General features: G+C 36.4%; 1 protein-coding gene across 2 annotated transcripts in view; it reads right to left on the bottom strand.

Annotated features, from left to right (window-relative positions):
- Sntg1 (syntrophin, gamma 1) overlaps window positions 1–25,982 on the bottom strand; it is an 841,911-nt gene that overhangs the window by 215,934 nt on the left and 599,995 nt on the right. For both annotated transcript variants that reach the window (NM_001411862.1, XM_087550418.1), the window contains 1 exon segment: window positions 18,457–18,586. In NM_001411862.1, coding sequence (NP_001398791.1) covers window positions 18,457–18,586 — 130 coding nt within the window.

Below are 25,982 nucleotides of genomic sequence, written 5' to 3'. Positions count from 1 at the left end.
GCTGTATATGTATGGGCCACATGTGAATGGGTGTTTCTTCTGTCTCTGTTTTAATCTTTGCCTCTCTATTTCCTCCCAAGGGTATTCTTGTTCCCCTTTTAAAGAAGGAGTGAAGCATTCACATTTTGGTCATCTGTCTTGAGTTTCATGTGTTCTATGCATCAAGGGTAATTCAAGCATTTGGGCTAATAGCCACTTATCAATGAGTGCATACCATGTGTGTTTTTCTGTGATTGGGTTACCTCACTCAGGATGATATTTTCCAGTTCCAACCATTTGTCTATGAATTTCATAAAGTCATCGTTTTTGATAGCTGAGTAATATTCCATTGTGTAGATGTACCACATTTTCTGTATCCATTCCTCTGTTTAAGGGCATCTGGGTTCTTTCCAGCTTCTGGCTATTATAAATAAGGCTGCTATGAACATAGTGGAGCACGTGTCTTTTTTATATGTTGGGACATCTTGTGGGTATATGCCTAAGAGAGGTATAGCTGGATCCTCAGGTAGTTCAATGTCCAATTTTCTGAGGAACCTCCAGACTGAGAGAAAAGCATTTCTGAAACACTTGTGAGAATGTGAATATTTTCATATCAGCCCATACTAGTTGAATTGTCTGCATTTACTGGTTTCTACATTATAACAAAACCGTTACTTTTCCTTTCTGTATAGATGAATATTCTTACTGTTGCTCTCGCTCTGTTCTTACTCACTGGTCACCTGTAATCCATACTCACAGTTCATGTATCAAGGTGTCTTCTAGCTACACACAGCCTCTCGTGATCCTTCATTCCATGAAACAGAAATTTCAACCTCATTTATGTACATAATTGATTTCAGTCATTCTTCTTCATTTGGCTTCTTATACGACAAGGGCAGACATGATCTATCTTTTTCTAAGTGTTACATCCTAGTACTTAAATTCATGTAGTAAGTTCCTCGAAAGAGCATGAGTGAATAAATGGGTAAAAAAAAGCCAAAAAGTCAACAATTATGTCAAAAGATGTTAATATCTTAATACACACATATATGTAAATACAATTTTATCTTAAACATTATTAGTTTTATGGAAAAGTTACACATATGACAGAAAGTATCCACACACCAAACAGTTCTCTATATTACTAAGCCACCATTCATTTCTTTACTATAGACTCTTGAGTACAACAATGAGTCCATTGTACTGTTGACTGAAATCTGTATGCTATTTTCATTTAGGTGGATTTTCAGAAATCACTTCCAGGACATACACTTTTCCATGTCTCTTCCACTTCTAGTTATTTTGTAAAACTTCTCAAAATGGTTTGGTCATGAAAAATTTTAAGTCCCTACACATCATAGATCTAGTAATTCCAGAAGGCTCATTAGTTAGGATCTGTGTAAATGTTTTCTCAGGTAGAAGCTGGGATTACAGATTTTGAGAGATATCCATATATGTAAAATGTGATTGCTATCAGATCTCACATGAACACCATGTTAACTCCCCTGGTTGCTCTTATTCTTGATCACTTTCCTGAATCTTATCTGTGAAAATTCACTACAGGACAGTTCTCCAGTTTCTTCATTCCAACGGTACATGGAAGATCTCAGTTTATACTAAGAAACTAAATAATGAAATAAAATATATTCTCAATATCTGTAAATTTATATTAAATATACTAAAATATCTTTGAATTCTCTGTTGTGTAACATTCTCATCAAAATGTGAGACAAATATTTGATTCTAATAGCTGTTAACAAATAACTGATTTTTAAAAGTAATACCTATCAAGTATGTTTTTAACTTACATAAAGTCCCTTATTTAAATAGCATTATATCCTAAAGTTAAAGGCAAGAATGATGCTGTTTCAGTTTTTTTATTAATTATTCCATTAACAAATAATATCCCACTTCCTGGTTATCCCTCCACAAACCATCCATCCAACATCTGCTCACTCCCCCCTCTACTTGCCTCTATGAGAGTGCTCCCCCATGCACCCACCCACTCTTTCCTGCCCTGCTGCTCCGTATCCTGGGGCATCAAACCTTCACAGGACCAAGGTCCTCTCCTCCCATTGATGCCAGACAAGGCTATCCTCTACTGCATATATATCTGGAGCCATGGATCCCTCCCTGTATACTCCTTGGTCGGTGATATAGTCCCTGGATCACTGGATGGTCCACCTTAGTAAAATTACTTTGGTCACATTTATCTCTGGGTTCTATATGCAATCATAGAGGTCTTCCTCTCTGTTTGCTTGAGCAACTTGACGGTTTTGTTACTATGTATTGTTCTTAGTAGAAGATGAGTTCAGGTATAATGCCTCATTGCATTTTTTAACTAGATTGCATTGACAGTTGAGGGTACAGTCTGCTTCCATATATAGATTGCAAAATTAGTATGTTTCTAGTTTTGTAATGAATGCCATGGTTTCATGGAGACTGCATTCATCCTATAAATTGATTTTACTAATATTTTCACAATATTAATTTTTATAATCTGTCTTAGTCAGTGTTCACTAGAATCACAGAACTTATAAAATGTCTTTCTTTATTGAGGCAATTTATTATGATGACTTAGAGTCTGTAGCCTAACTCCCCAGCAATAGTCAACTGTGAATGGGAAGTCCAAGAATCTAGTAGTTGCTCAGTCCCATGAGGCTAGTTGTTTTAGCTGGTCGTCTGTAGAAGTAGATTCAAACAGATGAGCTGGCAAGTACATGGAATCAGATGAAGAAGAGTAAATCTTCCTTCTTCTAGTGTCCTCATATATGTCTCCAGCAGAAAGTGTGGCCCATATTAAAGATCAATTATGACTGGATCTGGGACTTGTCCCAGGCTGAACTTGAACTCAGAGATCTCCTTGCCTTAGTTTCCTGGGACTAAGTGCATGTATGGCCTTGTGTGGGCCTAAGCTTTTCATAACCACTATACCTCAAAATCTCCATGCCAAGATCCAGGTTTGGGTCTTCTAGCCTCAAGTTAAGGATCTCAGGTGAGCCGTCCAATTTTGTATTATAGCTCATTGTAGATACAGTCAACTGACAACCAGGAATAGCCATTACACAATCCATAATTATTGGAGTTATTTTTCATATCCTATTGACATCTTTAGTGTTTTCCTGGATCTTGAGAGATTGTACTGTAGAGGTCTTTCTTCTCCTGGGTCATGCTTAAGTACTGTTCTGTTTTTGAAATTATTGTTAGTGAGACTCTAATTTTGCTGACTTTTTTCATGGCAAACTCACTATTGATATAAAGAAAATTCTGGGATTTATATATTGACATTTTCTTCTACTTTTTATGATATCTAAATATTGTATAGTAGAATGTGTTAAGTACAGGATCAATGCGTGAATGAATTCGACTTCATCCTTTCTGATAAGTATTGTGTTTCTCGCTCTATTTTTACTTTCCTGTGTATAAGTTTAAGCACTACACTGAGTAAGAGTGCAGTGACAACTTTATCTTATCCCTCACATTAGAGATTATGCTCTAATCTTTTATTTACTATTATGTGAGATATAACTTTGTGTATACAGTCTCTTTACTGTTGCGGTATATAAATTTTGTTGCTGGCAATGCACCTGTGAAAGTTGTCTGTATACTCTTGATTAATGATATATAGTAATATGTCTCAATCAGTTTCCTGTATTTCTTTATATTCTAGTTATTAAAAATAGTTTTTTAAAGTATTTCCTCACAACTCTCTGGATTATGTTAGATTCTGTTGTAACATCTGTTTTTTCATCTTTAATTTTTAATATGTATCTTCTTTCTTTTCATTATCTTGGTTTATATATCTTGATTATTTCACAATGAAACAGTTCTTCATTTCATTAATTCTTCCAATTCCTTTCATCCCATTCATTAATCTCTCCCATGATACTTTTTGTTTGTCTGTTTGTTTCTAGCCATCTATTATTTTAAGCATTATTTCTATGTATTTTTCACATTATTTTTATTTGAAACCTTTCATTTTTTTCTGAAAATAACACATAGTAAATACTGTGTATAAAACACCTTTAGAGATACCAAAGTTTGGTTTCTGCTGGTGCCCAGAGCTGAAAGCCAGTCTCCATGAGCACTGACACATCTGAGAGCAGAGGTAAGACCATCAGTTCTGCTCCAAGTGATCTGGCTGGTAGCCTCAGGACACACCAAACAAGGAGCAGTCTGGCACAGGACCCTTCCAGTTTCTCCCTGCACCCTGAGCTGAACTGGTTCCACAGCATTCTGTACTCAGATCTGGCTGAAAGAATTCAGGTAAATAGGAGTGCTGACACACAGGCTTACAAGAGGGTTAATTCACTGTCAGAAACAGCAAAACAAACTATCACGAGACACAACCTGATGGTAAGAGGCAAGCACATGAACCGAAGTAACAGAAACCAAGACTACTTGGCATCATCAGAGCCCAGTTCTCCCACCAAAGCTGGATGTCCAAATACACCGGAAAAGCAAGATTTGGATTTAAAAAAAATCACATCTCATGATGATGATAGAGGACTTTAAGAAAGAAATAGAGAACTCTCTTAAATAAATACAAGACAACACAGGTAAACAAATAGAAACCTTAAAAAGAAAACACAAAAAAAAAAAAACTTAAAGAATTACAGGAATACACAACCAAACAAGGGAAGGAATTGAACAAAACCATCCAGGATTTAAAAATAGAAATAGGGGGCTGGAGAGATGGCTCAGTGGTTAAGAGCACTAACTGCTCTTCCAGAGGTTCTGAGTTCAAATCCCAGCAACCACATGGTGGTTCACAACCATCTGTAATGAGATCGGATGCCCTCTTCTGGTGTGTCTGAAGACAGTTACAGTGTACTCATATAAATAAAAATAAAGATCTCTTTAAAAATGGAAATAGAAGCAGTAGAGAAATCACAATGAGAGACAAACCTGGAAATAGAGAACCTAGGAAAGAGATCAGGAGTCATAGACTCAAGTATCACCAACAGAATACAAAAGACAGAAGACAGAATGACAGGGGTAAAAGATACCATAGATAATTAATAGAGAACTCCAACACAAGGAGGGAAACTGCACCCTAAAAAGAGCAAGAAAGTAATCTGCTTGAAACAAATCCAAAATAAGAGAGCCACACAAACATAATTCCACCGCTAACAACAAGATAACAGGAAAAAAACAATAACCATTCCTTAATATCTCTTAACACCAATGGACTCAATTCTCCAATAAAAATACATAGACTAGCACACTGGCTGTGTACAGACGACCCAGCATTTTACTGCATACAGGAAACACACCTCAGTGACCAAGACAGAAACTACCTCAGAGTAAAAAGCTAGGAAGCAATTTTCCAAGCAAATGGTCCCAAGAAACAAGCTGGAGTAGCCAATCTAATATCAAATAAAATCAACTTCCAAACAAAAGTTATCAAAAAAAGATAACTTCATATTCATCAAAGGAAAAAAATCCATCAAGATGAACTCTCAATCCTGATTGTCTATGCTCCGAATGCACCTACATTCATAAATAAGCCTTACTAAAGCACAAATGCACATTGCACCTCACACAATAACAGTGGGAGATTTCAACACCCCACTCCTATCAATAGACAGATCATGGAAACAGAAACTAAAAAGAGACATAGAGAAACTAATAGAAGTTATGAACCAAATGGATTTAACAAATATTTATGCAAAATTTAACAAAAGAATATACCTTCTTCTCAGCACTTCATGGTACCTTCTCCAAAACTGATCATATAAGCAGTCACAAAACAGGCCTCAACAGATACAAGAAGATAGAAATAATCCCATGCATCCTATCAGATGACCATGGACTAAGGTGGATTTTCAATAACAACAAACACAACAAAAAGCCTGTATACACATGGAAGCTAAAACAACACTCTATTCAATGATAATTTCATCAAATCTAGATGAAATGGACAATTTTCTAGACAGATACCAGGTACCTAAGTTAAATCAGCATCAGATAAACCATCTAAACAATCCCATAACACCTAAAGAAATAGAAGCAGTTAATAAAAGTCTTCCAACCATAAAAAACCCAGGATTTAATGCAGAATTCTATCAGACCTTCATAGAAGACATAATTTCACTACTGTCCAAACTGTTCCACAAAATAGAAATAGAAGGAGCACTACCCAGTTCCTTTTATAAAGCCATAATTATGCTTATACCTAAATCACACAAAGACCCAAGAAACAAAGAGAATGTCAGACCAATTACCCTTATGAATATGAATGTATAAATACTGAATAAAATTTTCAAAAACCGAATCCAAGAACACAACAAAATCATCATCCATCATGATTAAGTAGTCTTCATCCCTGAGATGCATGGATGGTTCAATACATGGAAATTCACCAAGATAATCCAATATATAAATAAACACAAGAAAAAGCCCACAAGATCATCCCATTACATGCTGAAAAAGCATTTGACAAAATTCAACATTCCTTCATTACAAAAGTCCTGGAAAGATCAGAAATTCAAGGCCCATACTTCAACATAGTAAATGCAGCAGCATACAGCAAACCAGTAGCCAACATCAAACTAAATAGAGAGAAACTTGAAGTGCACTCTTGCCCTATTTATTCGATAGAGTTCTCAAAGTCCTAGCCAGAGCAATCAGACAACAAAAGGAGGTCAAAGGGATACAAATTGGAAAAGAAAATGTCAAAATATCACTTCTTGTGAATAATATGATAGTATAGTTAAATGCCCCCAAGGTTCCACGAGAGAACTACTAAGCCTCATAAACAACTTCAGCAATGTGGCTGGTTATAAAATTAACTCAAACAAATCAATAGATTTCCTCTACTCAAAGGATAAACAAGCTGAGAAAGAAATTATGGAAATGACACCATTCACAATAGTCACAAATAATGTAAAACACCTCGGCATGACTCTAACCAAGCAAGTGAAAGATCTCTATGACAAGAACTTCAAGTCTCTGAACAAAGAAATTGAAGAAGACCTCAGAAGATGCAAAGACCTTCAATGCTCATGGATTGGCAAGAGTAATATAGTAAAAATAGCCATTTTTTCCAAAAGCAATCTACAGATTCAATCCCCATCAAAATTTCAACTCAATTCTTCATAGAGTTACAAAAAGCAATTTGCAAATTCATCTCGATTAACAAAAACAAAAACAAAAACAAAACAGGATAGTGAAAATATCCTCAAAAATAAAAGCACTTCTGGGGGAATCACTATCCCTGACCTTAAGTTGTATTACAGAGGAATAGTGATAAAAATTGAGTGGTATTGGTACAGAGACAGGCAAGTAGATCAGTTCAACAGAATTGAAGACCCAGAAATGAACCCACACACCTATGGTCACTTGATCTTTGAAAATAGAGCTAAAACCATCCAGTGGAAAAAAAAGATAGCATTTTCAGCAAATGGTGCTAGTTCAACTGGAGGTCAGCATGTAGAAGAATGTAAATTGATCCATTCTTATCACCTTGTTCAAAGCTTAAGTACAAGTAGATCAAGGACCTCCACATAAAGCCAGATACACTCAAACTAGTAGAAGAAAAGGTGGGGAAGAACCTTGAATACATAGGCACTGGAGACATTTTCCTGAACACAAGACCAGTGGCTTATGCTCTAAAAGCAAGATTCGACAAATGGGACCTCAAAAAACTGGAAAGCTTCTGTCATAGGACAAAACAACAACCAACAGATTGGGTAAAAATATTTATCAGTCCTTCATCTGATAAAAGGCTAATATCCAAAATATACAAAGAACTCAAGAATTTAGACTTCAGAGAGTCAAATAACCCTATTAAAAGTGGGGTACAGAGCAAAACAAAGAATTATCAGCTGAGGAATAGCAAATGGCTGAGAAGTACCTAAAGAAATGTTCAACATCCTTAGTCATCAGGAAAATGCAAATCGAATAAACCTGAGACTCCACCTCACACCAGTCAGAATGGCTAAGATAAAAAAATTCAGGTAACAACAGATTCTGGCAAGGATGTGAAGCAAGAGGAATATACCTCCCTAGCTGGTATGAATGTAAACCTGTACAACCACTTTGGAAATTGTTTTGGTGGTTTCTAAAAAATTACGTCAAGATCCAACTATACCATTTTTCGGCATATACCCAAATGATGCTCCAACATATAACAAGGACACATGCTCCACTATGTTCATAGCAGCCTTATTTATAATAGCCAGAAGCTGGAAAGCACCCACATGTCTTTCAACAGTGCAGTGGATACAGAAAATGTACATGTACACAATGGAGTACTACTCAGCTATCAAAAACAATGACTTCATGAAATTCATAAGCAAATGGATCAAACTAGAAAATATCCTAAGCAAGGTAACCCAATCACAAAAAAACCACACATGGTATGGTATGCACTCACTCATATGTGGATAATAGCTCAAAAGTTTGAATTACCCAAGATACTATCCATAGACCACATTAAGCTCAAGATAGACAACCATAATGTGGATGCTTCAGTCCTTCTTAAGAGGGGGAACAAAAATTTCATAGGAGGAAATATGGAGACAAAGTTTGGATACATGTGTGTGTATATATATATATATATATATATATGTATATATATATGTATATATACGTGTGTGTGTGTGTGTGTGTGTGTGTGTGTGTGTGTGTGTGTGTGTATGCTAGCTCCCAAGTGGGGCAAACCTAGATAATATTGATGAAGTCAAAAAATGTATGCTGACAGGAGCCTGATATAGCTGTCTCCTGAGAGGCTCAGCCAGAGAGTGACAGATACAGAGGCAAATGCCAACAGCAAATCATTGAACTGAGAACAGTGTCCCCATTGGAGGAGTTAGAGAAAGGATTGAAGGAACTGAAGGGGCTTGCAACCCCATTAGAACAACAATACCATCCAGCCAGAGCTCCCAGGGACTAAACCACTACCCAAAGAGTACACATGAACAGACACATGGCTCCATTTGCATATGTAGCAGAGAATGGCCACTTTGGGCACTAATGGGAGGAGAAGACTTTGGTCCTGCCAAAGCTGGACTCCCCCCAGTTTAGGGGAATATCAGAGCAGGGTGGCAGAAAGGGGAAAGGTGGGGGAGGGGGAACACCCTTATAGAAGAAGGCGGAGGTGGATGGGATAAGGACTTTATGGATGGGAATCCTGGAAAGGGAATAACATTTGGAATGTAAATAAAAATATACAAAAAAGATTGTTCCATATTTGCATGTATACATATGTATCTATACTTTACATTAACACACATACATTTACACAGACAGACACATTCAAACTACTGTCACATTGTTTAATGTTGGTAGTATTATAATATATATCATTCCATTTTTTTGCATCTATACACATGTATCTACACCTACATATGAACACATGTACATTTACAGAGACACACCCCCAGTAGTGTCATACTGTTTAATTTTAATAATATTATAATAGATCATTCCATTTTTGCATCTATATACATGTATCTACACTTGGAATGAACCCACACATATTTACGCACACACATACACACACATGTTTAATATTGGTAGAATTATAATATAGATCATTCCATTTTTGGAAAAAATACTTGTGGTCACTTGTTCCTTTGCCTCTGTTCCTTCCTATTCCCTCAGTTGTTACATAATACTTGTGAAATCATTGATGAAACTCAGAAGTTTGAAATCAGGAATTAGACAAAATTTGCAAATCTTACCGACTTATGAAGTCACAGCTCCTTCTTAAAAGCAATTGTCCCTTTCAACCAGAGTAACTGCAGAGTTTGCTTTTGGCCCCAGAAAGATCTTCGTAAATATATTGTATCTTTTTTCAAACAAAGACAGGCAAGCTGCTGTAGCCAACTGTCCTGTATTTCTGTTGCTTTTTAAATGTTCTGGGGTTGATACTATTTTACAAAACTGAAGTACACTGTTGTGCTAATACAGACAGAGGAAGATTAAGATGTGCCTAAACAAACACAAATAGATTGAGTATCCATCAGGTTGACCAAGCCACATTGCTTGAGCAAAAGTGATGTTCTGTTTTCCTTCAAAACTTTGTTAATTTAGTGGTGTCCTGCTAAAACCACATATGACGATGGTAATTCTATATCTCTTTGGTTTCTGTGCCAATACCTTATGAGAATGTGACTTTATGTTTCTTGACCACAATCATAAGGATACATTACTCATGAACCATGGCTCCGTATGCCTGAGAAATGCCTTTTAAAATAAGAGTGGACTGCTAAGCTTTAAATAATACTTTCTTCACAGACAGATTCAAATTGTCAGTGGTCTAGATCCTAAGGGCGCTCTTAGAAAATCTGCTTCTTGGAAGACATGTTTAGTTAAAGGACTGAGCCAAGTGATACCACCTGCAAACCTAGGACTCTGATAGAGAGAAAGCAAAGGTGCAGAAGCTGTTGTAGAAAAGAGATACCAACTTTGTGGCTCAATCTCCTCCCTGTCAAGTGCTCACCATGAAATGTAGAAAATAGACACCATCTCTGAACTCTTGGTGTTGTTTTCCTTTGAAAAGCTGTGGTAAAGCATTCTGACTACAGGAAAGTTCAGAATTCATTTGATTTATACTCCACAGTCTATCATGATGGAGTGAAGGCAGGAAGTTGCACAGGCACTTTACCCAAAAGCCATAGAGAAAACCCGTTGACTCTTAGGTCACTCAGGCTCGGCTTAGTTACCTTCTCATAAAGTCTGGGGTCACCTGTCCAATGAATCGTGCCTACCATAGTAGGCTGGGCCATTCTCCATCAGCTTATACTCCATTACAACTCCCACAGTGTACCCACAGTACAGCCTATTCTAGGAAACATCTCAGTTGTAACTTTCTTCTTGGGTGACTGTCAGCTGTGTTAAGGTGACATTTACTTGGACATCTTATTTAATTTGCTGAGAGACTAACATGCCTACTCTGCCATGACTATAATATGACTTATCTATTATTTCAGTGCTCTGTCTCTGTCTCTGTCTCTCTACATATATATATATATATATATATATATATATATATAATTTTGTTCTTCTAGTCAGCTCTCACTAACAAATATTATGATTATAGTATATGTTAGTACAACTACATCAGTGTTGAATTATAAAAGTACAAAAGGAGAAAGTCACATTTTCCTTACAGAAACCTAGCTAGGTCAGGTAGCTGTTAATTCAAGTTTCTTCCTTTTTTTTATTCTAAGGAAGTTCTAGAAATGAAACCTTGCATAAATATTTAGAATTTATCAGTTTTTGCTGTTATTTAACAAATATTCACCAGAATATTGAGGTAGTGTGGCTGCTAATTATTAATAAAAATGATTGCATTTCTCTAAAAATATCAAAAATGGAAAATAATATGTAAAAATTCCACACAAATTATTGATAAGCATATAAAAATTTCAAAAATATTAACATAATATGAGAAATTGTAACTTGTAACAATCATACTTGAAATGATGTCATTTGTTCATATGTACATATAATGATTACATCTGAAAAAATAGACTATAGATCAATATTAGTCAGAAGACAAGACAACTTTATGTTCATACAGAATATACTTCACCATGAAGTTGTACTACTAACTTTACATCTATAAGTTTTGGCATTGTATTGACTTTCCAAAAGACAAAAGACTACTACTGGACATAGACTTACAGACAGCTCTAATAAAAACCATAGTGGGGGTTCTCAGTGCTCAGATAACATTTAATGTCACAAAGCAAACCTTTATAGTGTTAAAGAAATAGTTTCTTATATCTTATGTCCTATGCGATAAGCTAGAAATCAATGAGAAACAAGTCACAAAATTTGTGAAACTTCTCAGAGGTTGAAATGACCAGAAGACTAGTAAAGGGAAGAGCAATTAATTTTTTTAATATTCAACAATTAAAAATTAAACAGGATTGAAGGCCTTGAAAAGGATAGGAACACCACAGGAGGACCAACAGAGTAATTTAACCAGGACCCATGGGGGTTCTCATAGACTGAGGCACCAACCAAAGAGCATACAAGGGCTCCCAGACCCTATGTAGCAGATGTACAGCTCAGTTTTTATATAGGTCACCCAGCAACTGGATCAGTGACCGTTCCTAAAGCTGGTGCTTATCTATGGAATCTGATCCCCTAACCAGGCTGCCTTGTTTGGCCTCCATGGGAGAAGACGTGCATAGCCCTTCAGAGACTGGATGTGCCAGTGTGGAGGACACCCATCCTCTCAGAGGAGAAGAGGAGGGTATTTGGGGGAGAGATTATGTGAGGAGGGACAAGGAAAGGGGGCAGCTATTGGGATGTAAAATGAATTAAAATAATGAATTAAAGGAAAAACTATCATTTTGGAACATTTAGGATCTCATTTTTTTTACTTAAGCAATTTCTTTTTTTCATTGGATATTTTTAATTTACATTTCAAATGTTATTCCCCTTCCTGGTTTCTTTGCCATAAGCTCCCTATCCCATCCACCTCTCTTTTCTTCTATAAGAGTGTTCCCCTCCACAACCACCTTCTTCTTCCTGCCTCCCTGTCCTGACATTCTCCTATACTGGGGGGTCCAGCTTTGACAGGACAAAGGGCTCCTCCTCCCATTGGTGCCCAATATGGACATCCTCTGCTATATATATGCAGCTAGAGCCATGAATCTGTCCATGTGTTCTATTTGAGTAGTGGTTTAGTCCCTGGGAGCTCTGGTTGGTTGGTTCTTATGGGGTCACAAGTCCCTTCGGCTCCTTCAATCCTTTCTTAATGGAGACCCTGTTCTCAGTTCAAAAGTTTGCTGCTGGCAATCACCTCTGTATTGCTCACTCTCTGGCTGAGCCTCTCTGAAGACAGCTATGTCAGGCTCCTGTCAGCACACACTTCTTGGCTTCATCAATATTGTCTAGGTTTGGTGGCTATATAGTCATTCCCTAAGTCCAAACTTTGTCTCCATAACTCCTCCAATGAATAATTTTGTTCACCCTTTTAAGAAGGACTGAAGCATCCTCACTTTGATGGTCCTTCTTGAGCTTAATGTGGTCTATGGATTGTTGGGTAATTCAAGCTTTTGTAATATCCACTTGTCAGTGAGTGTTTACCATACCATGTATGTTTTTTGTGTTTGGGTTACCTCACTCAGGATGATATTTTCTAGTTCCATCGATTTGCCTATGAATTTCATGAGGTCATTGTTTTTGATAGCTGAGTAGTACTCCATTGTGTAGATGTACCACATTTTCTGTATCCATTCCTCTTTTGAATGGCATTTGATTTCTTTCCAGCTTCTGGCTATTATAAATAAGGCCGCTATGAACATAGTGGAGCATGTGTCTTTGTTATATGTTGGAGCATCTTTTGGGTATATGCCCAAGAGAGGTATAGCTGGGTCCTCAGGTAGTTCAATGTCCATTTTCTGAAGAACCTCCAGACTGATTTCCAGAATGGTTGTACCAGTCTGCAATCCCACCAACAATAGAGGAATGTTCCTATTTCTCCATATCCTTGCCAGCATCTGCTGTCGCCTGAATTTTCGATCTTATCCATTCTGACTGGTGTGAGGTAGAATCTCAGGGTTGTTTTGATTTGCATTTCCCTGATGACTAAAGATGTTGAACATTTCTTTGGGTGCTTCTCAGCAATTCAATATTCCTCAGCTGAGAATTCTTTGTTTAGCTGTGTACCCCATTACAATAAGGTTATTGGCTCTCTGGAGTGTAACTTCTTGAGGTCTTTGTACATGTTGGATATTAGCACTCTATCGGATGTAGGGTTGGTTAAGGATCTTTTCCCAATCTATTTGTTGCCATTTTGTCCTAATGACAGTGCCCTTTCAGAAGCTTTGCAGTTTTATGAGGTGCCATTTGTCAATTCTTACTCTTAGAGTATAAGCCATTGGTGTTCAGTTGGAGGCTCTTCCCTACATTTTCTTCTCTTAGTTTAAGTGTATCTGGTTTTATGTGGAGGTCTTTGATCAACTTGGATTTAAGCTTTGTACAGGGTGATGAAATCGGATCAATTTGCATTGTTCTACATGTTGACCTCCAGTTGAACCAGCACCACTTGTTGAAAATGCTCTATTTTTTTCCACTGGATGGTTTTGGCTCCTTTGTCAAAGATCAGGTGACCATAGGTGATTGGGTTCATGTCTAGGTCTTTAGTTCTATTCCATTGATCCATCTGCCGATTTCTGTACCAGTACCACTCAGCTTTTATCACTATTGCTCTGTAATACTGCTTGAGGTCAGGAATGGTGATTCCCCCATAAGTTCTTTTATTTTTGAGGATAGTTTTCACTATCCTGGGTTTTTTGTTATTCCAAATAAATTTGGAAATAGCTCTTTCCAGCTCTATGAATAATTGAGTTGGAATTTTGATAGGGATTTCATTGAATCTGTTGATTGCCTTGGGCAAAATGGCCATTTTTACTATATTAATCCTCCCAATACATGAGTATGGAAGGTCTTTCCATCTTCTGAGGACAATATTGGTATTAGGTCTTCTATGAAGGTCCAATAGAACACTGTGCTAAACCCATCTGGGCCTTGACTTTTTTTGATTAGGTGACTTTTAATAACTGCTTCTATTTCCTTAGGAGTAATGGGACTGATTAAATGGTTTACCTGATCCTGATTTCCTTTAGTACCTGGTATCTGTCTAGAAAATTGTCTATTTGATCCAGACTTTCCAGTTTTGATGAATATTGGCTTTTCTTTAGGTAGAATCCTATGATTTTTTGAATTTCCTCAGCTTCTGTTGTTATCTCTCCCTTTTCATTTCCGATTTTGTTGATTTGGATACTCCCTCTCTCTGTACTCTCTGGTTAGTTTGGCAAAGCATTTATCTATCTTGCTGATTTTCTCAAAGAACCAGCTTCTGGTTTTGTTCATTCTTTGTATAGTTCTTTTTGTTTCTACTTTGTTCATTTCAGCCCTGAGTTTGATTATTTCCTGAATTCTACTCCTCTTGGATGTATTTTCTTCTTTTTGTTCTAGAGCTTTTAGGTGTGCTGTCACTCTGCTAATGTATGCTCTCTCCATTTTCTTTTTTGAGGCACTCAGAGGTATGAGATTTGTCTTAGCACTGCTTCGATTGTGTCTAATAAGTTTGGGTATGTTGTGGCTTCATTTCTATTAATTTATAAAAAGTCTTTAATTTCTTTATTTCTTCCTTGAAAAAGTTATTATTGAATAGAACGTTGTTCACCTTTCATGTGTATGTGGGCTTTCTGTAGTTCGTTGTTGTTGTTGTTGTTGTTGTTGTTGTTGTTGTTGTTGTTGTTGTTGTTCAAGACAAGTCTTAGTCCATGGTGATCAGATAGAATTGATGGTAACATTTCAAACTCTTTGTATTTATTCATGCCTGATTTTGACCAATTATATGGTCAGTTTTGTGAAGGTACCATGAGGTGCTGAGAAGATGGTATATTCTTTTGTTTTAGGATGATACATCTATAAATATCTGTTAAATCCATTTGGTTCATAACTTCTGTTAGTTTCTCTATGTCTCTGTTTAGTTTCTATTTCCATGATCTGTCCATTGATGAGAATGGGGTGTTGAAATCTCTCACTATTATTGTGTGAGGTGCAATGTGTAGTTTGAGCTTTTGTAAATTTTCTTTTATGAATGGAGGTGGCCTTGCATTTGGAGCATAGATATCAGGATCGAGAATTCATCTTCATGGATTTTTCCTTTGATGAATATGAATTGTCCATCCTTATATTTTTTCATGACTTTCAGTTGAAAGTCTATTTTTTTTCAATATTAGAATGGCTACTCCAGCTTGTTTCTTGTGACCATTTGCTTGGAAAATTGTTTTCCAGCCTTTTTACTCTGAGGTAGTGTCTGTCTTTGTCACTGACATGTGTTTCCTGTATGCAGCAAAATGCTCGGTCCTCTTTACATATCCAGTATCTTAGTCTGTGTCTTTTTATTGGGTAATTGAGTCTACTGATGTTAAGAGATATTAAGGAATAGTGATCATTATTTCCTGTTATTTTTGTTGTTAGAAGTAAAATTATGTTTGTGTGGCTCTCATCTTTTGGGTTTGTTGCAAGGAGATTACTTTCTTAATTTTTTAGGGTGTAGTTTCCCACCTTTTATTGTAGTTTTCCATCTATGACCATTTGTAGGGCTGTATTTGCAGAAAGATTTTGTGTAAGTTTGCTTTTGTCATGGAATATTTTGGTTTCTCCATCTTTGCTAATTGGAGTTTGGCAGGATAAAGTAGACAGGGCTGGCATTTGTGTTCTCTTAGGGTATGTATGGCATCTGTCCTGGATCTTCTTGCTGTTATAGTCTCTGATGAGAAATCTGGTGTAATTCTGATAGCTCTGAATTTATATTGCTTGCCCTTTTTCCCTTACTGTTTTTATTATTCTTTCTTTGTTTTGTGCATTTGGTGTTTTGACTATTATGCAATGGGAGGAATTTCCTTTCTAGTTCAATCTATATGGAATTCTTTAGGCTTCTTCTATGATTATGGGTATATTTTTCTTTAGGTTAGAAATGTTTTCATCTATAATTTTGGTGAAGATATTTATTGGCCCTTTAAGTTGGGAATCTTTGTTCTTTTCCATGCCTATTATCTGTAAGTTTGACCTTTTCACCATATCCTAGATTTCCTTGGGTTAGGAGATTTTGTGTATTACATTTTCTTTGATAGCTGTGTCAATGTTATCTATGGTATCTTCTACCCTGAGATTCTGTCTTCTATCTCTTGTATTCTGTTGGTGATGCTTGAGTCTATGACTCCTGATCTCTTTCCTAGGTTTTCTATCTCTAGGGTTGTTTGTCATTGTGATTTCTTTATTGTTCTTATTTCCATATTTAAATCCTGGATGTTTTTGTTCAATTCCTTCACCTGCTTGGTTGTGTTTTCCTGTAATTCTTTAAGGCATTTTTGTTCTTCTTCTTAAGAGCTTCTATTTGTTTACCTGTGTTGTTCTGTATTTCTCTAAGGTAGTTCTTTATGTCCTTTTAAAGTCCTCTATCATCATCATGAGATGGGATTTTCAATCTGAATCTTGCTTTTCCAGTGTGTTTGGATATTCAGTATTTGCTTTGGTGGGAGAACTGGACTCTGATGATGCCAAGTAGTCTTGGTTTCTGTTGCTTAGGTTCCTACACTTGCCTCTCGCCATCAGGTTGTCTCTGGTGTTACCTTTTCTTGCTGTCTCTGACAGTGGCTTGACCGTGCTATAAGCCTGTGTGTCAGCACTCCTCCATACCTGTTTTCTTTCACCCAGATCTGTGTACAGAGAACTGTGGGACTAGTTTAGCTGAGGGTGCAGGCAGAAATTGGAAGGGTCCTGTCCTAGACTGAACCTGTGTTTGTGTGTCCTGAGGACTCCAGGCCAGTCACTTGGAGCAGAAGAGTTGGTCTTACCTCTGCTCTCAGGTGTGCCAGTGAGCCTGGCAACTGGATTTCAACTCTGGGCACAGGCAGAAAGTGGAAGGGTCCTGCCCCTGACTGATTCTAGGTTACTGGAACAATCTTTTATAATACTAGCATCATTGAACAACATGACATAGTGGGTGGGTATGTCTGTGTAAATGTACTTTTATTGATGCTGAGGTGTAGATGAATGTGTATTGATGCTCCAGAGCAACCTCAGCTGGTTCTCATCAGGTCTCTGCAGTACATCCACTTGTCTGATGCCTGCCAAATGCTCCATGCATCCTAGCTAGTAAGTGCCAGTGACTGGACTGTTTCTGTTCCCCAGAGCTTATTAAAGTTATAGGGTACTCTGCTTTTTCTCATGTGTTCTGTGTACAAATCCAGGTCCTTGTGTTTGCCCAAAAAGCATTTTATAGCCAAAGCTTTATATTTCTTCCTGGTTTATGATTTCAAACTTCAGACTATCTACCTAGAATACCAAGAAAGGATAAATTATTTCAATGCAGTGGTAACAAAGACATTATGACCACAAAACCACACAGGAAATGAGAGAAGAAGGATGTGAGAAATACAGGTCAGGAAGGAAGCTATTTCTATTGACAGAGACCTTAACATTCTGCCCAGGTTCTTACAACCCATAATGACATCCATTCAATAACCTTGGGTCCACAGAGCACCACAGTCTCTGAAACTAGAATCCTTCAGTCTCTACATTAATATCTTTTACCTGGATCTTCTAATTCACACATTCTCTGCCACAGTCCTAGGGTCACCCAAGACAAACCAATAACATTTCCTTGAAATTATAACTCAGCTTGCTTGAAAGGGTGCTCTTACTTAAACAGACTATTTTCATGCCAAATTCTATATCATGTTTACTTAAAGCAGATGCTTTAGGCACTGAGCAAAAGAAACCTGTGAGGATTTTTCACAGGCCAGTTCTGCCTGGGTTTTCATGCTGAAATGATTTTTCTCTTGTGTGTCAGCACCACTTTCCCAGGAAGCAAAAGGAAGATCATTCTTAGAATGGCACTAATAAATGTAGCAAAGTTAAATGCCACTGAATAAACCTACAAATGTTGAAAGACTTTCTGGTTAGACATTTATTCCTTGAATCAGTACTTACATTGTGCTTTGTGAGGTTTGAAATGTTAGTTGCTATTGCTTGGAGCCAATCCATGCAGTCTTCAGCAGAGAAGCACTGAAGAATTCCACTGCAGACTCCATCCACAGCAACAACTTGGAAAGCGTTCTGCCTAAGAGTGCATCAGAACAGAATAGAACAAACACTGTGTTCATTGCTGTTTAGTGATAGGTCCAGGACCTGTAGAAGAGTTCCGCCTTCACATAATAAAACAAACAGCTTCCAGACCTCCTTTATAAATACATCCATTTTACAATGAAGCAACAAAAAGTCCAGGATATTATATATTTACAAATCATTGAATGACATTCTTAAATCCAGGCAAATGCGGACAACTTTTGAGATAGAAAACCAAGTATGTGACATCAAACAGTATCAACTCAGGGAACATTCTTTTCCAATCAGTCAAACATGCCCAGTCTATGATTTCTGTCACTGATCTTGACATTTGTAAATTTCTGACTTACAGTGTAAAAATTGCACACACAAAAAAATATTAAGCACTATGTGGTAAAAACTCATGTTAATTTCTTGAGCATTATTTGAACATAGGCTGAATGGGCACGAAACATGAATCCACCACGGCCACCACGTCCCCGACCAGGAAATTTATCCTGTTGGGCTATATGTGGCACTTTAGAAAATCCACAAGTCATAGTTAAACTCACCAATCATGGAATGAAAGACAACTTCTATAGCTGGGCATTCAAAATATGATGCAGACTAAATGCATTCACATATTCTCTCCAAACACAACTCCTTTCCTGGCTCCATCCATTTCACAACTGGGCATTTGAGGATATTAGCCCTCATGCATTTCCTGAAAGGAAGGTAAACTCAGGGAGCATAGACCTAGCTCAGGGTCATGTGCAGCCTCTGTCCATTTATTTTCTCTCTAGACTAGATCCAGTCTCTAATGAATACCTGGTGCCAGCTTTGGCAGCCAAAGCATTCTGCATTCAATTTGTTAATGGTTTTAGACAAACTAATTATAACACCTGACACATCATACCAGAGAAAGGAGAGTTCTTAAACATGCATTACTTATTTTCTTTTAAAAAATGTATGTTTGCCCAAAATTGAGTAATTTAAAACTTTTTATGATAAAAATGTGCTCCCTGGAAAATGCATATTCATAATTTACCTAGACATAAAGCTTAATTCTGATGCTTTTGGTTATGAGTTTAGCCTTTCATGGATGAGCCACTTCTCTAACCTTGAGCTTTCACTCCAATACTCAAGAGTGAGTAAGGCACCCTCAAGGAAGCTCACAACTGTCTGTAAACTGCAGTCCCTCTTTTGACTTTCAAGGGAACAAAGTATCCATGAGCTATACAAACATACATGATTGCTAATCACTCATACACATAAAAATATTTTTATAAAATGCAGACAGAAGCACAACTATCTACGGGAAAGAAGGACAAATTTGAGAGCAATGTATATTTCTTCACTCTGTGTTTGTTATGTTAATTTCTTCATAAGCTACAGTAAGAGCATGGTAGATAGCTGAGTGGAGTCAATGCATTCAGTTCAATTCTTAAATCAATGTAATGTCTTACATAGACCCAGATAGAATAAACCTGGGAGACTAGTTTTATAACCCAGACCTCCATATTAATACAAAATAGTTTTTATACTTTGGGTAATGCATTAACATTCATATATTTCTAATTATTGAAGTTAATTATTCTTATTTTCTTCATAATTGATTCTGTATCATAAGTGTGCTTTGTGAAGTTTGGATAGAAGTGATATAGTAATTTTTATGTGTTAGAAATGAGAATTTCAGAGGCTAAAATATACAAAGTTATTGTGACTTGATTAATACATCTATAAGCAGGAACTTGAGTATGGAATAAAATCAAGGCAGATAAAATCAAGGAATGCTTTGAGCACTTAACAAGCAATGAGGAGCTTGCCTAGATCCATGATAAATGTCTCTGTGTGGTTGTCATGGATAGATAAGCAGTGTTGTTAGGCCTACTATAATACGAGGGAAATAATGTGACTAGGGAACTCTTCTAAGGTACACAGATGAATTAGGAAACATGAATGGATGCAAGTCAATAAGTTTACAGTGAATAATGATTGATGAGAGACAGCAATATTGTTCCATAGTAGAAAAGCTATGAGGGGGAAGCCAGGGGAAAGCATTAATCTCACACAGAAATCAGAAATTCAAAACCAAACCTGAGGGCCTGAAAAACAAGACATATTTTGGGACACACAGGTTGCTTGGCCTGTCACAATAAGAGATCATCAGTAAGAGTTTACAAATCATTCCATACATGTCTAGCTCATGCCTAGGCCTGGATCATCCAAATCAACACTTCAGTATTTGACCAACACACTGTCTCGATACCTTTTTTCATTTGCTTATCTGTTTGGGTTTTTTTTCCTTTATTTACTTTTTTGCTAATTACGCTATTTATTTACATTTCCATGTTGTCCTTCTTTGGTCCATTGCTCTCTCAGTACATAAAAGTAACTAAGAAGTGGAAAGGAGAAAGAGAAAGAGGAGGAGAGAGTGAAGGTGAAAAGAGGTAATGGGGTATTACTGCAATACACAGTTGTGAGGTCAGGACGAGCATTATGTTGATGGCTAACTTTAGGTTTCAAAGTTTAAGCAGAACTGTGCTTCAGAGAACTATAAAACAAAAATCGAATGTGTAATTGTGGGTTATCTGGTAAGGATGTTATTCATTTTCTTTTTATGGTGGTGTCTAAGCCTATGGATTTGGGATGATTGTAAATCTGAGTGTTAATATCAGATTTTGTCTTTGTTTGATGGGTTTTCCATTACTTGGTTTCTGTTGCCATCTCCAGATCTTAGGAGAATGTGATAATTGTGGGTTATCTGGTAAGGAGTGCTTCTGGGGCTCTGCCACCTGTGACCACTTTGGGGTACTGGGTGGAATGTTTTTCTTTGAGTTATGAAATGACATGAAAGAATAGGCTCATACTAGAAAGTGTGGGTATGAGAGAGTTCACAGGAGGGAGGAAAGTTGGGAAAGAAGAGATTAAAGGAAGCTTCAGAAGGTCATCAGGTCCTCTTCTAAAAGGCAGGGAATCAGAGTGGAAGAGGCATGAGAAGACTTTGGATTGCTTCTCGCATTCCCTGACTAGAGTGACCAATGGGTAGGCAGAGATACAGCCCCTTGACGTTGGTGGCTGAGACATAGGGATGGTATGAATCAAGAAGGCTGTAAGAGAAGACGTACATAGTCTCCTGGGAATGGGAGCAGGGAAGGGGAGGCACCATCATCAGGTCTCCTACAACAAAGCTGTGGAAAGACAGAGAATTGGAATTTGAGGATGGGAAAGAGAATAAAGACTATCCGCTTTTCTGGTCTGCATCGCTAGCGAGTTCAAGGGAAAGCATGCCTCTGAAGTTTGTGACTGAGACAAAAGGAGGGGATGGGAAGGTGCTCATTTATGACAGTTATATATGAAAATATAATATTTTGTATTTCCAATAGTAGGACTACTGATGAACTTTATTTGGTACTTCTAGCTTTCTGCTGAAGTTTATTCAATACTCCTCGCTTTGAGAGTTTAAATAAAGTAGAATAAATGGTGTTCCTGCCACATAATAAAATAATTGATGGATTTCTGCTTCATTAAAACTCATTAAGGTATGATAAATTTGAGAAGAAATATCACTTGCCTTATAGATATGAAGGTCTCGGTGTGATTCTACCTATGCCCCCAAAGAAATACATGCTACGTTTTTAAATTCAATATATAGTAAATATATAATGACAATAAGGATTAAACTGAGGAAACAACCATAGAATGTTCCCTTAATCTCTCCTTCCATTTGGAACATCCTTGTCATTGATATTTGATATTCTGACATGCTTCAGAGTTTAAAGATTCTGAATCAGAATGTTCAGCACATAAAAAATATGTGTTAACTATGTCTGGCAAAAATAATACTGTGATACATTAGTTCATATTCTGGCAGTAAATAGCATGGAAACAATATGATTTGTTATTAAATTTGAGAAGTACTACATCACTAAAAGACATATATTTATTTGTGTGTATGTATATGTGTATGTCCATGCATACGTGTATTTTATATGTGTTTGTATATTGTGTATTTGTGTGTGTACAATTATATTTATTCACAAAGGAAATCTTTGATTTAAAGACACCACAGCAAATATTTATGTGACATTGTATACAGTTTCTGTTTTCATTCTCACAGAGGAAATAGACTTACAACTTCTGTAGCATAGTCTCTGAGCTCTATAGAAGAAGGCTTTTAATTAGTCTTTCCTGAGAGAATAAGTGAAAGGTAAGTTAATGCTTGGAACTGAATTGACACAGAAATCTACTATGAATAATGATTTATTTATAACTGCATATGACTACAGTCTTAACAATTAAATAATCGATTTAGTAGCTAAAACTAGTTGTTCAGAGATATTATGAAAATAAAATTTTACTGTCATTTAGACTCACACAAAATTCTCTTGAGAGAAATTATGTGATAGAATTAATGTAAACATTTATATAAGAGAACTGCCTATTTTAAAAGAAAGTAACTAAATAAAACTGATGACGGCTTTTAAAACCAGGTCTTAAGGCAAATATCAAGAGAATTCTTAAAGTATAAATTTGAGGGTCCAGTAAAGAATGAAGAAACATTAGATACATTATAAGCAGGGTATATGTAAACCAAGAAACAAACAAAATTTATATATATAAATATATATATATATATATATATATATACACTAAACAACCATACTAGTATGAAGTTTAGTCCAAATCAAAAGAGCGGTATGTATACAAAACAGCCTAAGTTATAAAAAAAACAATTATTACAAATCATTACTTATAAAATTAAAGAGAAAATTAAAATAGATTATTATAATTAATTTGTTGAGCAAAACAACTTTTCTTGACCACATTTAGAGTTCATGGATATAAAGTGTAAGAACAAACAAATTAGCAAAAACAGAATGCAACAAAGACAAAAACCAGACATTTCATTGACATGAAATTTTGTTTTTGTTGATAAATATAATCAAAAGATGTTCACATCATTAAAATGTGACTATCAGGAGTCATGTCACATCCCCTGGAATGATAAGACAGGGACAAAGCCAAGCTCTACAGTGATGTCAAGAATTAGTGAACACGCTAACATGTAGTAGGAAGGAGCATGTGCACAGTGATGCCGAGAGACTCAAGAGCCTGATATAAAACACCCAGCCATTTTCCAAAGAAATTGTTATTTAATCACATGTCTATGCCATTATTCATATCATCTTAGTTATTTCATATTCAGTTAATCAGATAAACTAAGATCTTAAAATGGTTATTTTTTTTAAATAATAAAAAATACTTTGAGAGGGGAAAAAAAGGGGGATACCGGAATGAACATTTGAAAAGTGAAGCTACCTTAATATATCTCCAGGAAATTGTACTAAGCAACATCTGATTGGATAAGGCTACACGGAAAATGAGTTTGATAACATAACATCCAAATGATAAAATAATAGAGATGAAGAACATATTTGCAATTATGGAGGCTTAGAAACAGTAAAAGGGATAAGGCTAAGGGACGTAAGAAAGACCACAGTGGATTCACAGGATGAGAGAGATGCTTAGAAACATTTGCAGACAAAACCTACCTATCCATAGAGATAAAATACTCACACAAAATAATAAAATATACACACTATCAATGCCAATTTTCTGGGTATGAAATCACATTACATTTTTGCAAAGTATTATATTATAAAAATGCCTAAAGGTACAACAAATTGTACATATCATTCCTTCAAACTGAATGTCACACCACAATTAATTCAAAACAGAAGCAACGTAAGCACAAAAATAACATCTTGTGGAGACAATATCAGAATAGTAGGTATAATGAAAATATTGTTAGTTAAACTCAAAGCAATTAGACTAAATAATCCAATTAAAGACTTAAATTTTTATTTTGGAGTTAAACAAAACAACAAAGAAAAAATAAAACACATGCAACTAAGAAAAAACATTTTTAGATATCTAAGAATTATTGAAAGAAGAGAGAAATATACAGGCACTTATGAACTAATAGCAATCTTGTTATTAACTTGACTGTAATATAGATAGTTGAAAGAAGGAAAACATTGCTGTGGTTTGTCCTGGAGTTATCTGTATTTTGATGCTAATTCCACTGCCCCAAGGACAGCTGCCTAGTCATGTACTCCGGAATCAGGTGACTTCACCAGAACCTTGCCATTGAATTTGTAAAGTACAGGTGAGGGGCAGATACAGGATAGAAGGAGGCCTGTCATTGGAGGAGAAGGAAGGATGGGCGGGAGAGAAGTTTGAAGGAAGAGGAGGAGAGAGAGGAGGAGACAGGAGAGAAAGAGGGAGAGAAGAAGAGACAGGGAAGAAGGAGAGAGGGGAGAAGCCATGGCAGGTGATGTTAAGATTCCACTCTGTGTATTTACAGGATATTATCAATATCCTTAAGGGATGGATGGTACCGGGCTTTGTATGTTTAAGTGGGCAATAATATCTTATCAATTGGGTCAAAGACTATTGTGTTGTGTGTTCTTTTATGTGAGGGTTTGAGTGTAGGTAAGCGTGTGGCTGGGATGTGTTTCCGCCAAGATATCTAGCAGATATCTTGGGGCACTGAGGTGCCAGACCTAGCGGGGTAAAAGACCAACATTACCATTTTATTTTTATATTTTTACAACAACAAAACATATATAGAAATTTTGCAAAAATTAACAAGAAATTACATACAAATCTTGTTTCCTCTAACTTAAAATTAATTATATAGAGAAAATTCAAAAAAGCTAAAAGTAGAAATACATTTATGTACATTAAAACAAAGGACTCTGACTCACCCACTCCATATTTCATAATCCATAGGGGAAAATCTTCATTCATAATGCAGAGGATCAAAACGACTCATAAATGAGTGTGTTTAAGCTAAAATGTGTAGAGCTTTGCAAAAGGATATTGCCTATGCTTTTATAAAAACAGGTAGCCTGTGGAGTGTTGGCACACACCTTTAGTCTTAAGACTTGGGAGGCAAAGGCAGGTAGATATCTGTGATTTCAAGATCAGTCTGGTCTACAGAGACTTCCAGGAAACATGGGGCTACACAGAGAAACCCTGTCTCAGGCGAAAACACCATCAGCATCATCATCAACATCAAACAAAAAACCAGGTGGAATTTTTTTTTCAAATAATGTAGATTCTGAGGAATACTTGCCTTCAACAAATATCATATAATTAAAAATATCCAGCATGAAATCATGATATAAAGCCTAATCTAAAAACAATAGGTAAAATCCTTTGAATACTTTTGAAATAGGTAAAGTCCTTTGAAATTTTGCCATATAGCCCTATCTAGTCCACAGTTAAAAAATATTATTTGGTAGATGAAAATACATGATTATCTATACAAGTGATTTTTAAATACTGATAGGCAAGAGCTGGCTGGATTCTTCTGAGGTCTACTAAAGTCAACTAAAGATACA

This window comes from Rattus norvegicus, chromosome 5, assembly GCF_021556685.1.
Source record: "Rattus norvegicus strain SHRSP/BbbUtx chromosome 5, alternate assembly SHRSP_T2T, whole genome shotgun sequence".
Taxonomy (NCBI): Eukaryota; Metazoa; Chordata; class Mammalia; order Rodentia; family Muridae; genus Rattus; species Rattus norvegicus.
The sequence above is the reverse complement of the archived record's forward strand: the minus strand, read 5'-3'. Positions and strand labels throughout refer to the sequence as shown.